This window comes from Cololabis saira, chromosome 16, assembly GCF_033807715.1.
Source record: "Cololabis saira isolate AMF1-May2022 chromosome 16, fColSai1.1, whole genome shotgun sequence".
In the NCBI taxonomy this organism is placed as follows: domain Eukaryota; kingdom Metazoa; phylum Chordata; class Actinopteri; order Beloniformes; family Belonidae; genus Cololabis; species Cololabis saira.
Window position 1 is genome coordinate 23,275,275 of NC_084602.1, and position 12,559 is coordinate 23,287,833.

The following is a 12,559-nucleotide window of genomic DNA, read 5'->3' on the forward strand; positions in this document are numbered from 1 at the left end:
TGATTAATAAGCACGGGTTTTAATTAAATGTAATTTACGAAGGATGATTTCACGTGGCCTGCTTGTGGGCGAGTGGAGGGGGGCACAATAAGAGAAGGTGGCAAGATATAAGGCGAAGAACTTTAATAAAACTTGTGCAACCATTTTTAAAATAGCATGCAGCAGAATAAAGACTATCTCTCTGCGTATTCTTTGATTTTGGATGTCGCCTCCTTGCCACAATAACGGGAGCAGCAGATTAGCACCTTCCTTTCGAACGTATTAAATACAGACGCAATCACAATACGCGCAATTACTTTCAGGCTTGGTAAATCTCATTGCGCGTGGTAAATGGAGCAATTTGCATCTTCCCCTCCCAGTATTTAGCGCTCTCTGGCGGATACGCCCCATATTGATTATTCATCAGGGCAAAAGTACTAACTGAATTGCGTGTGCAATTTAGCGCATTTCAGAGACGCAATCCTCTTTGCACGCTGTTAGTAGATCAGCTGGCACTTTGGTTTGCGGGTGCTGTCAAGTTTGCACAGGTTTTAACACACGCAAACCTTTAGTAAATCGGGCCCTTAGTGTATAAAAGTGTTGCTATGGCTACTCCTTATTGTTTTGATAGCTTACATTGAGACATTCTTTAGGTGGATGCTAAGTTGCTTTAGTATCATAAAGCCTACCGCATGTTTCATAATTAGATAGAAAGATAAATATGTTTTATTTCGTATATTTATGTAAAAAAAAAAAGTTTTTTTCAAGCAGGCATCACCAGTGTGTTTTTCTGTTAAAGATAAAGACTGTGACTTTCGTCATAGACTCCTAAACTTGCAAGGTTTCATTTTTACCCATCCCGTTCAATACAACACTCTTATAAATGCAGAATATGTAAACTCAAGAAAAATATTCAACTTTGAATTGTCAGTAAGAAGGAACATTTTATTCACAGGTACTGTAAAAGAAAACACAAGCTGCCATATCATACATTTATACACAAGTTTTTGAAAATCCTATACAAAAACAAAAAATATTAGAAAATATGGGTTTTGGTATGAAATGTGACCTTACATTAGTTTTTTGAAAAAGGGACTTGGTTTGATGATAATTGTTTAATTCATGGGTATAACCCCACATTCGAGAAAACTGAACCGTTATAGAAAAATGTTAGAATGGTAAAAATGGAGTAGAAATCAACCCTAAATATGATTTTAAAAATGTCATGCAGCATTTTCATAGAGGGCCTGAGAGAATACATAGTAACAAAATTTAAAAAAAGTAAAAGAAAATCATATTTTTCATAAACAGAAATAAAACACACCGAGATACATCACAGCCAGTCTGGTTGGTTTAATTTTTCTTTTTTTGTCTTTTCGCTGATAATTATTTTGTAGCTATTTAGCTCACAAACACATTCTGGCAGCTTCAGAGGGCTGATATCATGACTGATTTGGCTGAACAATTCCATGATTATTCACGCCAATTTAATGCATCCTTTTGAAAGAAACTCGTGGGAAAATGGAGTGTGAACTGCTACATCAGTGTTATCTATTTACCAGTTTCAAAAACAGGATATTTCAACTGGGAACCAAAATGGCCAATCTGTGTTCTGGAGCTTAAGTCATTATTGGGTTTGTAAAACAAGTTGCACTAAAACTGTACTGGAATGCATAGAACCGGGCTTGGCAGCACAGAGAAAAAAGCACTGAAGAATAAGACTCTGGCAGACTTATGCTGTCTCATCTCTGCGCTTTTGTCTTACAGTAAACAGAAAGCCCCAAGTCTAATCCTATTTAGAGAGAAATTGGGCTCCCTAGTGAGCCCCGCTATCAGCGTAACCACTCATCAGACTTCTGTTACAGGTGAGAAAGAGAAAGTCTCTCAGGGTTGCATGACCACTTACTGAGGCACCAGAGAGAATGGCTGAATCAAGAATCATCACTCGCTGTCCATCACAGCACCCATCTGATTGATATGTTTGGCTTAGTCTCTCATTTTCACACGCAAGCAAAGCTTGAATACGCTCTCTGTCCTTCAACATCACTGATGCTCCACCTTAGTGCATCCACTGAGACCCATTTTGATCAAGGCAACAGTAGGGAAAAACATTCACTCTACCCTGCAAGCTTTCTTGAGCCAGCTGGCAGAAGAGGAGTGTCAACAGCAAATGCAGTCCTTGATGAAAGAAGAAAAGTCCCCATTTGAAAATCTAGAAAACTACATAACCAGAGAGTTAACATAAGGCGCAATAGGCTGAATGAACATGGATAAAATGCTGACTGAGGTTCGAAACAAGAGAAAAGGCAAAGTTTGGGATCGCAATAACATTAGCTCATTGCTTCTTCTTTTTTCTTAATTTTTTTTCCCAAATGGAAGGATATTTGTACACACAACATGTTCATTTAAATACACTATACAATGCAATATAAAATAGTTATCTCGCAATATGTTCAGGGTCTACTTAGGTATGCTTAAGATACCTGCACCATATGAAAAATAATGACTCAAAAAAATGCAATACAAAAAGGCACTTCAGGGTGTTGTTCATTGACTCTTGACTGATGGCCACTGCCTTGGCATAGAGGCAACAGCATTTGTACTCACACTTCATTTCTCTGCCATGTTCTAGACAATGAGGCACTGTAGCAATGTGATCAAGATTTCCTCTGGTTTCTTGTAAAGCTCCTTTCACATCTCAACTGTCTGTTGTTATTCATTCCAGCGATATCTAAAGACTGTGCTACATTTCATCTTCCTTTTGTTTTTTTTTCACTTCCTCATCCTTCTCCTCATCTACTTTCTTTTGTCCTCAGACTTCAACTTCTCGCAGTCCCTCCAAAGCACCAGATGTCATGCTGATGTCAAAGCAGGTCACCATCATGACGTGAGATTTGCACAGGTTGACACAAAACTCCAGCTCATCTGTGGCTTGCAGCAAGGCCTCCAGGTACTCTGGAGACTCTTTATCCAAATTCTGGTCCACCTCAACTGTTGAGACAAATCAAAAAAATCTGGTTATGCAGTGTTCCACCAGAGATATTTTAAAGCCTATGAGTGCACGAAAAATGAATGAAAAGTTAACAGTTACTTACACTCTCCAACCCACTTCCTGGGATCCATCATCAGTCTTGCCTTGGTGTCCTCCAGCTCTTCTAACAACACTTGATGCTTCACCCTCAGTTCTTTCACTTGCTGTTGCCTTTTCTCCAACATTTTCAGCTTACTGTTGAAATACAGCAAGCCCTGAGAGAAAAGGGGGGATTTTTTAAATTATACTAAGCATGATAAAGTTGTTTAAACAGGTCAACTGACTAAATTAGCTTTAAGTTAACAGTTACACATTATTTTTTGAGTGTTGAAACAACTAAAAGTTTTCAGTCCAAAATCAAACAAACAAAATTACATATGAATCATATGTTTTTTTTTTTTAAAGCTCACCTTGTCAACATCTTGGAATGGCTGCAGGAAAAAAGAAATATATAAAAAAAAGTGTGCATGAGTCAGCATACAGTTTTAACTTAAAAATATCAATGCCAGGGTACACATATGCTCTACAAATACAGTTTAAGCTTCAAGAGAGAAGTTTTGCAAATAGTGAGAGGAAAACAGTAACAGATAAAACAGTTATCAAGACAGTAAAACAGAAAGTGTTTTCCTGACAGTAGTTAAGCTGCTCCAAAGCTGATTGATTGAAAGCTGATCTAAATAGTCTTTCAGTGGCAGCGTTGCAGTTGCCAGAGCAATTAATAATTCACAGAAGAGGAGCTTGTCATAAAAAGCCAAGAGGCAGTCGATATTGAGTGCTAATGATACAATTATTTGGGACTTTGTTTGATGTCTTTGCATTTGTCACACAATCGCCACCTTATCTTTCCATTATCTTTCACTCCATGACCCCACCATAGTCAGTAAGCCAAGTCATCTCTCAATTCCAAATGAGTTAGATATCATAAGTAATTGGCATATAAACGTGCAGCCTTCCCAAGGTCTGCTGCCAAATTATTATGGGAGCCTGGTCTCTCTCCAGGATTTGCCACGATGCTGACTGAAGGTCAGATGTCTGGGACATCTCACTCATGTCTCTTTCTTTAGAAATAACTGTGTGCCACACTGCACTGTAAGTCCATGTGGCACATCTTGAGCATCTTGAGGGATTATAATTCTACCTGCAAAAATGTTGCTTTGGCTTAGCAAGTGGGTTACACAAGACTTCAAGTCAGACTTGATATCTTCAAAAACAAAATAAACCACCCTGTTGAATGAGCAAATTTTGACCGACTGCTCACCTCTGTGGTTTCCTCCTGACGCCGTCTTTGGAGGCGTTCCACATCGTCTATCTCATACACTTTGATCTCAAAGGGCTCGTTTAGTGGTCCAGACATAGGAGGCAAGTCCACCCACTGGCCTGTTGTGCCCACCTTCTTCCCCACAGATGACGTGTCAGGCAATGGTGCTGGGATCAGTCGCCTTCTCTGAAAGCCTGCAAAGTATGCAAATAGTATTTATAGTATTATTCTATATTTATACACTCAAATATTGAATTTGCTTGGCCTCCCACCGTTAGTTCTCTTTTTGGGATACTTGGAGCTCCTTGCTCTGCCTGAGGATGACATGCCACTCTCACTCATGGAGTCATGTGCAGAAGATGCGCTGCCTGTGGCTTCACTATCTCTGATCATGCTTTCATATCCGCTGCTGCCTCCACTGTGGTAAAACAGAGCGGTGCGGCCCATAGCTGGAGGCAGTTCCCCACTCAGCACACTGCTGTTGTCGCTGCCATGGCCACTGCTGTAACGTTGAGGCCGCCGGGGTGCAGTGATTTTACTGTACGGAGAAGGCAGCATGGCTGTGGGCGATTTGTCATCACTCACATTTATACCACTGTCATTTCCACTGTCTGAATCTCCTGAACCTCTCCCATGCTTGCCTGATGTGTTTCCTGTTGCCAGTTCACTCACGCGGCTATTTGCAGCCCTAATGGCCTGCTTTGTGCCCATGATAGTCCCTCTTCCAGGCTTATTGGCGACTGGAGCAGCAGTCCTAGGGGCTGATGTTCGTCCTGATGGAGGAAGATTGGCACTGGTGTTTCTGGCCACTGAAGGGGCCAAAGATTTTGTGGATGAGCTGAGGCCTTTTGAGCTGTTGGCTGACAGTGAGCGTGCCTTGCTACCATTAACTGTTCCTAATGTTCTATTACCAGAAGCCTTTAACTGACCAGGTTTAGTAATATTTCCTCCACTTGTAGTAGATGGACAGGTAGCAATGGGAGAGCTAGAAGAATTAGGAATGCCAAATCTTGTAGTGGACTTGCTGGATTTGCTAGTCAGGCTTGCCCCACTGTTCTCCCTACTAAGTGCAGCCCTAGAGCCTGATAAAGACAGACTGTCACACCTTTCCAGGGACATTTGACTGCCATAGTGTAGTCCAGTCTCTCCTCTGGCCCCTTTGGCCTTCAGACTGGAGCTAAGTTTGGCTGTGTTGAGGCTGGAGGTTTTGTAACCGGTGCTGTCTAATCGTTGTCGCACCTCAAGTTCGTCCTCTGATACAGCTGCCCTTCCCCCAGAGATCCTCCCTGCCTCCCAATATGCTGACTTCAAGGCACTTTGGGGCAGAAGGATCTTAGTCTTCTGGTCAAGGCTAGACTTTCTTACTGGAGGGGGAGGTGGTGAGGTCCAGCCAGGTTTAGGGAGATTACTTGCCTTCTGTGAGTTAGCCTTGTTGTTTTTCCCAAGAGAGGAGAATTTAAGGCTTGTGGTGGATGCAATTATATCTTGGGTTCCCTTGTATTCTACTGAGGAATGGATAACGGGCACTGTCCCCAGAGTGGTGGCACCTCGCTTCAATTGAGGCATTTTACTGGGTGGATTCTTCATGGCTGGCTTCTCGCAGCCATCGACCACCCTCTGGGATGAGGTAGGCCCTTGCACCTTGGGTGGGCGAGGTACACTGTTGCTGTTATTGAATGGTTTGTTGGAAGGAATACCACTAGGGGGGTTTCTAAGAAATTTGCTGGTGCTGCTGGAGTCAGGGAACTGAGGTTCTGAGTGGTTGTTGATGCACTGCCAAGGATCCTCCTGCTTAACCTCTTGCCTTGGTGGATCTCTACTACTGTTGCTGCTACTGCTACTACTGTGAGAGATGGATGAGGTAGGTTTAATCTTCCTGGGAAGACTGGAGTGGACTATAGAAGTCCCCTGTGGAAGAGGAGAGGCGCTATGTGACTGAGCTTTAGTTAATTTAGATGTGAATCTGAGAGAGCTCTTTGTTGATTCTGGTGATGGGGGACTCTTTGTCAGTGATAGTTTGCTTGAGGCAGCACTATCACTGTCTTGTTCAGAAAAACCAAATCCACTGTCATTTAAGGAGTTCTTGGCATCTCTGGGAGATGAAACACAATGAAACATGTCAAGGGAATCAATGTAAAATGTTGCTTCTGGACCCATGTGTTTGGCTTGTGGAAGGAAAACATCCGTTGAATGAGTTCCTTCACTTTCTGAGGTGCAGACACTAACGTCACTCAACCAAGAGCTGATAGATGAACCCCTACTATCTATACACTCCATCGCACCTTCCTGAAGGGGTGCGACCACAGCTATGTTTACCTGTGATCCTCCCCCAGCTGATGTATAAGCATCAAATTCATCATTTATGCTGCTGATGATGCTGACAGGACGGGAACCAGAGGCCAGGGCCTGAAGTGAGCAGTCACTGTTAAAGCTAATAATGCTTGATGGCCGATTGTTTGCAATACTTCCAATAGACAGCTCTTCCACCACAGTGAACACCAGCTCATCTTCTCCATTCAGCTCCACAGGTTGCTGCAAGGTGACAGTAGCTCTGAGGATGTCCCGATCTAGACACCTTTCCCTCAAGGTTGAGCGTACTTGGCACACCTCTACTGGACCTCTGAGAAAAGGTGAAGTGCAGGGATCTCTTCTTTTCATAGCTTGGTGGCTCATTCCCACTGGTGGCATTCTTGTGCTAGATCTTTCTTCGTTGTTTACATTTTGCCTCTGTTGTGAAGGAGGTGGCGCAGGATTTGGTAAGGCTTTTTTGTTGAAGAAGACCTTCTCTCTTACCACCGGTTCTGAGTTAGGTGTCGTGATAGTTGCCAGTTTGTTTGTACTAACTGGACTATCTGAGACCAAGGCCTTCTCGCCATCAGCCCTGGTTCTGCATGTATTTTGAACATTTTCTGATGGCTCTGTTTCTTCGGGTACACACTGCATCTTGGCATTGTCCACTTTAGATTTACTGTTGGGACTGTAGGATGGTTGTATGGGAACAGATTTTGGAGATTGTTTTGTTGAGATGTCCTCTTGGTTGCTAGAACTATTTGATACAGTCTTTGGTGAATTAGAGGCTTGGTTTTCCTTAGATTTATCAGCCTTGGGGCTAGCCTGGCTTCGTTTGCTCTCTCCAACAAAGGTAGTGGGTTCTTCACTGCCATCTATACACTCCAGCCTCTCCTGCAACTCAGCAAATGTGTTGCACTTAAAGAACTGGTCTCTGTCCAGGGGGCCCTCTTTTGTGGATCTCTTCTTGTTCAGGGAGGGAATGATTGGAACAAAAGCAGGTGGGCCTTCATTGTCACTTAGCTCCTTGTCTGAGATTGCCGTTCCCCCAGGACCCACATATATAACCGTATCGCATGACTGTTCGCTACTAGAGGAATAGTCTGGGTCACTGAGCAGAGAGGGCAGGTCAGGGTCCAGGGCTACTGTCCGAGGATGAAAAGGCCTTAGGTGGGGCGGCCGGCGGATCCTCCCTTCCTCACAGGAACTTTCCCCTCCAGATGAACTTGATGCATACTGCAAAGGATAATTCAAACACAGAATACATTTTCTACTCATTGAAACAGTATTTTACACATCTACACTATTTGGATTGCTGGCACCCCTAATGCCTGTTCCAGTCTGGGTCATTTTTACCTGAGCCTTAGTGCCTTGCAATGGTTAAAATAAAACATTTTCTCTTAAAATATTAATTTAACCATCCTCCCATTTTGCAAACCACTTTAACCCTAATAATTTATAGTACCGGTAGATTAATTTTACAATTCCGTATCAGTAGCTTTTTTAAATATAATATAATATTTTAAGTTTAAATACACCCTTAAATAATAACACAGAAGTGAATGTCAGATAATACAACTCACTGTATGTGAACTGTGTTATAATCATGATTGGGACCAAATAAATATATGCTGCATTCCCACCTAATTATGTGGAACATATATTTCCCTAATCCAGGACACTGCATTACACACTTACTTGGACAGATATATTGATTACATGATTATGTGTTAAGAAGCTGAGAAAAACCAGCTCTCTATAGCACTACAGTAGCAGCACTAATAATATTTCATTTGCAGCAGCATGCATTTGCTTAATAGCTGCAAAGTCCCAGGAGGATTAAAATTTTAAAGATTCATGGCATAGGTTATGATGAAATGCAGTCAAAGTTGCACATTATTGTTTATATGCTGTAATAACTTAGCTCACACTTAAAAAAATGTCCTTGCACAATGAACAACATTAAATAGACCCAATTATGATTTATGGGTATGAGAACACTAATTTGAAGAAAAAAAACTGTATAAATACCAATTTTTTTGCTGTCACTGGAAAGTAGTACAATACTAAGTGGTTTATTGCTGCATATGTTCAAACCACAGTGCTAAACGGTTTATCAGTGTACCTTAGATTTCTTCTTCCTCATGCGGTGGATGCGGGAAGCCAGCTGGATGGTGGTGAGCGAGTCGGCATAGTTGGCAGGGATATCTGAGATATGGGCAATCATGGTGGTTCTGCAGTTGATGTTGCCCAGGGATTCTCTCAACAACATGGTCAGTTTGCTGTCCCTACAGGGTGCATTAACAGTGTTGTTAGCTCACAGTTATATTTTAAAATGATGATAAAGTTCAGTGACAACACTCCATGGGGAGCTGCTTCAAGCACTCCAAGATGAAAAATACTCCAAAATGACAAGTCATTGATCTTTTCATAGCTGAGGAACCATAATAGGATCTTGTGAAAGCTGTTATCTGACTCTGGGGCTAACTAAACAGACTGAATAAATAGTTACTCAGAGGGCCTGCAAAGCTGAACGTGCCTGAGTAACTTCTTTGAAGCAATTGACCTAGTGATACAAATTCTCAGGAGTAAATTGGACCAAAAAAATGGGAACTGTGATTTTCTTACCTGTAAGGTACATGCTTTGCTCCATTTGCTAAAGCCATTATGACATTTCCCAGTGCATTCAGGGAAAGACACAACCCTCCTCCTCCATCTCTGCTTTTACTCAGGACCTTTTCACAGCTCCCCAAGTCGATAAGGTGCAGCCTGCTCCGTCCGCCAGACACTGTGCAAACGGCAGCAGGAGAAACAGATGAGTACAGCACAGACACCCCCCTCTCTTAGGTTTCTTCCTGAGACACATTATTATAATGAGAAATGTAGCAGAGCTCTGTCTGTACTGACTGATGACTAAGATTTCTACACCGAGGTGATTCATAATGCAGCCAGGATGTTCAGCTTCCACTCGATGTGTAAGCCATCAATGAGTCTCCTTTGTTTAGACAAGTAAAAACAAAAGAACTCTTTGACATTCAGAAACACAGACCTCTCACATTGATTTAAGGCAAAGTTGAAATACTTAGTCTCTTCTTGATCAAAGTAATATGCGTGCATGTGAACAAGTTACTGATTTTGTGGTACTGTTCGGACGTAATATATGTCCCATTCTATCCTATGGGGCTTGTTACCATGGCAACAAAACATATGCATTTTTATGGGGGAAATATGAATAAATCATCCGTAAATATGGCCAGAACCGCAACGTGCATCCAGGCCTTGGTTTGGTTTATTGTCCATTATTAATAACCCCAAACATGGCAAGAACCACCTCCGACACAACCAAAACAATCTTAAACACAACCAGTACAGCCCCAAACCAAAGCAGCGAGAGGGGACGAATGCGTAGTAGGGCATGCCCATTTCAAAATTTCCTGAAATTTTCTAGTTGAATGTACTGTTTCATTTTGCAACAAGTTTAGGCTGACAACTCTGCAACAGGATACCAGAAAATCAATAATACTAACTTCCGCCTTTACCGCTCTTTTCCATGCGGTACTGGTAAACATGCAGCGTGAACAGCATGTGTGAGTTGCGTCTCTCATCCTCCTCGACATTTGGCTTGGTGGTGCTGCGTGCACTGATGGCCGCATCCAGAAAGAAGGCAGCTTTTTCGGCGGTTGGGGCACGAAGCTCACTCTGATTCTGGAGCTGTGGGAAGAGAGGAAAAGATGGAGAATGGGGTTAGGGTGAGGGGAAAAGACCACGCACGGCTTGAGAAATAACATTGATGTGAAAACTGAGGCACAAGAAAGCGAGGGTAGCCAGTTAATTGGACCCTAGCATACAGTTCTTCCCTATTACAATTTGTCTCTGGGGCAATTAAAACAGCAAATATGCACACAAAGGGAGGAGGATTAGGAGAGGTGATGGTAGAGGCAGGGGCACTTTCTTTGCTGTGATGAGGATACAGAAAGAAAGAAGGGGGTGGAAGAGAACAAGGAGGCATCATGAAGGAGCCCATGCGTGGGTGCTGAGAGGAAAAGGGAGCTTCCCAGACCCTCACATCCTTTGAAGTCAGAGTCCACAGTTATCCCCTCCAAAAAATCTGTCAGCAACGCATGTGTCTTCAACCCTACAGTCCTCCAGAATTCCCCTGTAATGTCTTCTGTGCTGTTTAGAGGGCTATCTTCGTCATGGGTAATAGATGCTGACAGGAGAGTCAATATTAGAGAGTCAGAAGAAAGCCATCAATAACCCAAGTGGATTTGGTTGAAATATCAAACAAAGATTTCAGGTGCAGGTAGAGGAGAACAAGATGGACTGAGAAGACCTTGGAGATGAAAAAAAAACACTCTCACATGCACTCATAAGATAGTTAAAACATCTGTGGAAGAAGAAGAGGTAGATCATAGACAGAAAAAGATCAATACGCAGACTAATACTTCAGAACCCACAGAGAGAGAGAGAATGAAAGGATCAGTGAACAAAGAAGTGGAGAGACTGAACGCTTCTCACCTGAGTACCACAGATGGGATCCTCTCGCAGATGGATTCCCGGGGACTGGCCGTCCTGCAGACTGCCTGTTGACACTTCTGACAGCAGGTCTTTCAGCTCTTCATCTTTTCCAAAGATTTCCACGGCAGACACACGGACTGAGAAGCGCGTGCCAGTCTTCTCTTTACGCTCGTTGATGAGCTTGAAGAGCCAAGATATGGCACAGGGCACGATGCCTAGGCTCTGCGTGGAGCTGTCTTTACCGATCATGGTGTATGTCTTGCCTGGAGGTGTGTGATAGGCAAAGAGGGAGGAAAATGGAAGCATAACTTTATGCCTGGAAGACAGTTATCCTCAATATATCCTCAAGATAAAGTCACTTCTTTCACCAAGTTGCCTGGATGGGGAATTTCACTATAGAAAGGAACCCTCCCAGCAAGTGCCAGTGAAAAGTAAAATAATCATATCTGATGCTGAAGTATCAGAGGTTATAATAATAACAACTTAATATTTAATGCTAATTTAAAGACCTATTCCACAATCAATCACTCTATGGAGCGTTATAGCTAACAGCAGCATGAGAAAAGCAAGCTGTTCAGCCTGAGAGCACCAGCCCAACCAGTTACTAAGGTTTTTAATTACAAGCGGAGCCCTGAAGCCTAGACGCTCCACCCCCCCAACATAAAACTCACTGCCCATTCTTTCTCCCATTCCTTGACTCACCTCAGTGCATCACTAAGCCAATTGTGGACATCAAGTGTAGCTAACAAAGAGCAATGACAGTTTATCTTTGGCTAACAAAGGCACTTGTCTAATCTGCTGCCAGTGGTGTAGCTTACCAAGCTTGACTTGACCAAAGGAGAAGATGCAGCCATCTGCACCGTTCACAACAGACTGGATGACCTCCGCTACTGTCCCAGAGCACACCTCAGCCTGTGAGAAACACAAAGAGACAGCCCCCTCACAGTCAATTTACAGTTCAAACATATCTGAGAAATAGTCTTAAGCTGGATGATGGATGGATGGATGGTTGGATGGATGGATGGATGGATGGATGGATGGATGGATGGATGGATGGATGGATGGATGGATGGATGGATGGATGGATGGATGGATTATGGATGGTTGGATGGATGGATGGTTGGATGGATGGATGGATGAGTGGATGGATGGATGGTTGGATGGATGGATGATGGATGGTGGATGGATGGATGGATGGGTGGATGGATGGATGGATACATGGATGGATGGATGAATGGATGGATGGATGAGTGGATGGATGATGGATGGTTGGATGGATGGATGGACAGATGGATGGATGGATCATGGATGGATGGATGGGTGGATGGATGATGGATGGATGGATGGATACATGGATGGATGGATGAATGGATGGATGGATGAGTGGATGGATGATGGATGGTTGGATGGATGGATGGATGGATGGATGGTGGATGGATGGATGGATGGATGGATGGATGCATGGATGGTTGGATGGATGGATG

The 12,559-nt window shown here is 43.0% G+C and overlaps 1 protein-coding gene across 4 annotated transcripts in view; it reads right to left on the reverse strand.

The window, feature by feature from the left end:
- Window positions 1–923: 923 nt before the first annotated feature.
- Window positions 924–12,559, reverse strand: part of kif26ab (kinesin family member 26Ab) — a 72,184-nt gene continuing 60,548 nt past the window's right edge. For 3 of the 4 annotated variants that reach the window (XM_061742819.1, XM_061742821.1, XM_061742822.1), the window contains 10 exons: window positions 11,894–11,987; window positions 11,076–11,338; window positions 10,085–10,268; window positions 9,186–9,345; window positions 8,683–8,845; window positions 4,541–7,793; window positions 4,269–4,462; window positions 3,421–3,441; window positions 3,075–3,225; window positions 924–2,970 (listed from right to left, as the gene is read on the reverse strand). In XM_061742819.1, coding sequence (XP_061598803.1) covers window positions 2,792–2,970; window positions 3,075–3,225; window positions 3,421–3,441; window positions 4,269–4,462; window positions 4,541–7,793; window positions 8,683–8,845; window positions 9,186–9,345; window positions 10,085–10,268; window positions 11,076–11,338; window positions 11,894–11,987 — 4,662 coding nt within the window. In that variant the 3' untranslated portion in view covers window positions 924–2,791. The remainder of the gene's footprint in view (window positions 2,971–3,074; window positions 3,226–3,420; window positions 3,442–4,268; window positions 4,463–4,540; window positions 7,794–8,682; window positions 8,846–9,185; window positions 9,346–10,084; window positions 10,269–11,075; window positions 11,339–11,893; window positions 11,988–12,559) is intronic. The other variant, XM_061742820.1, reaches the window with a different exon arrangement.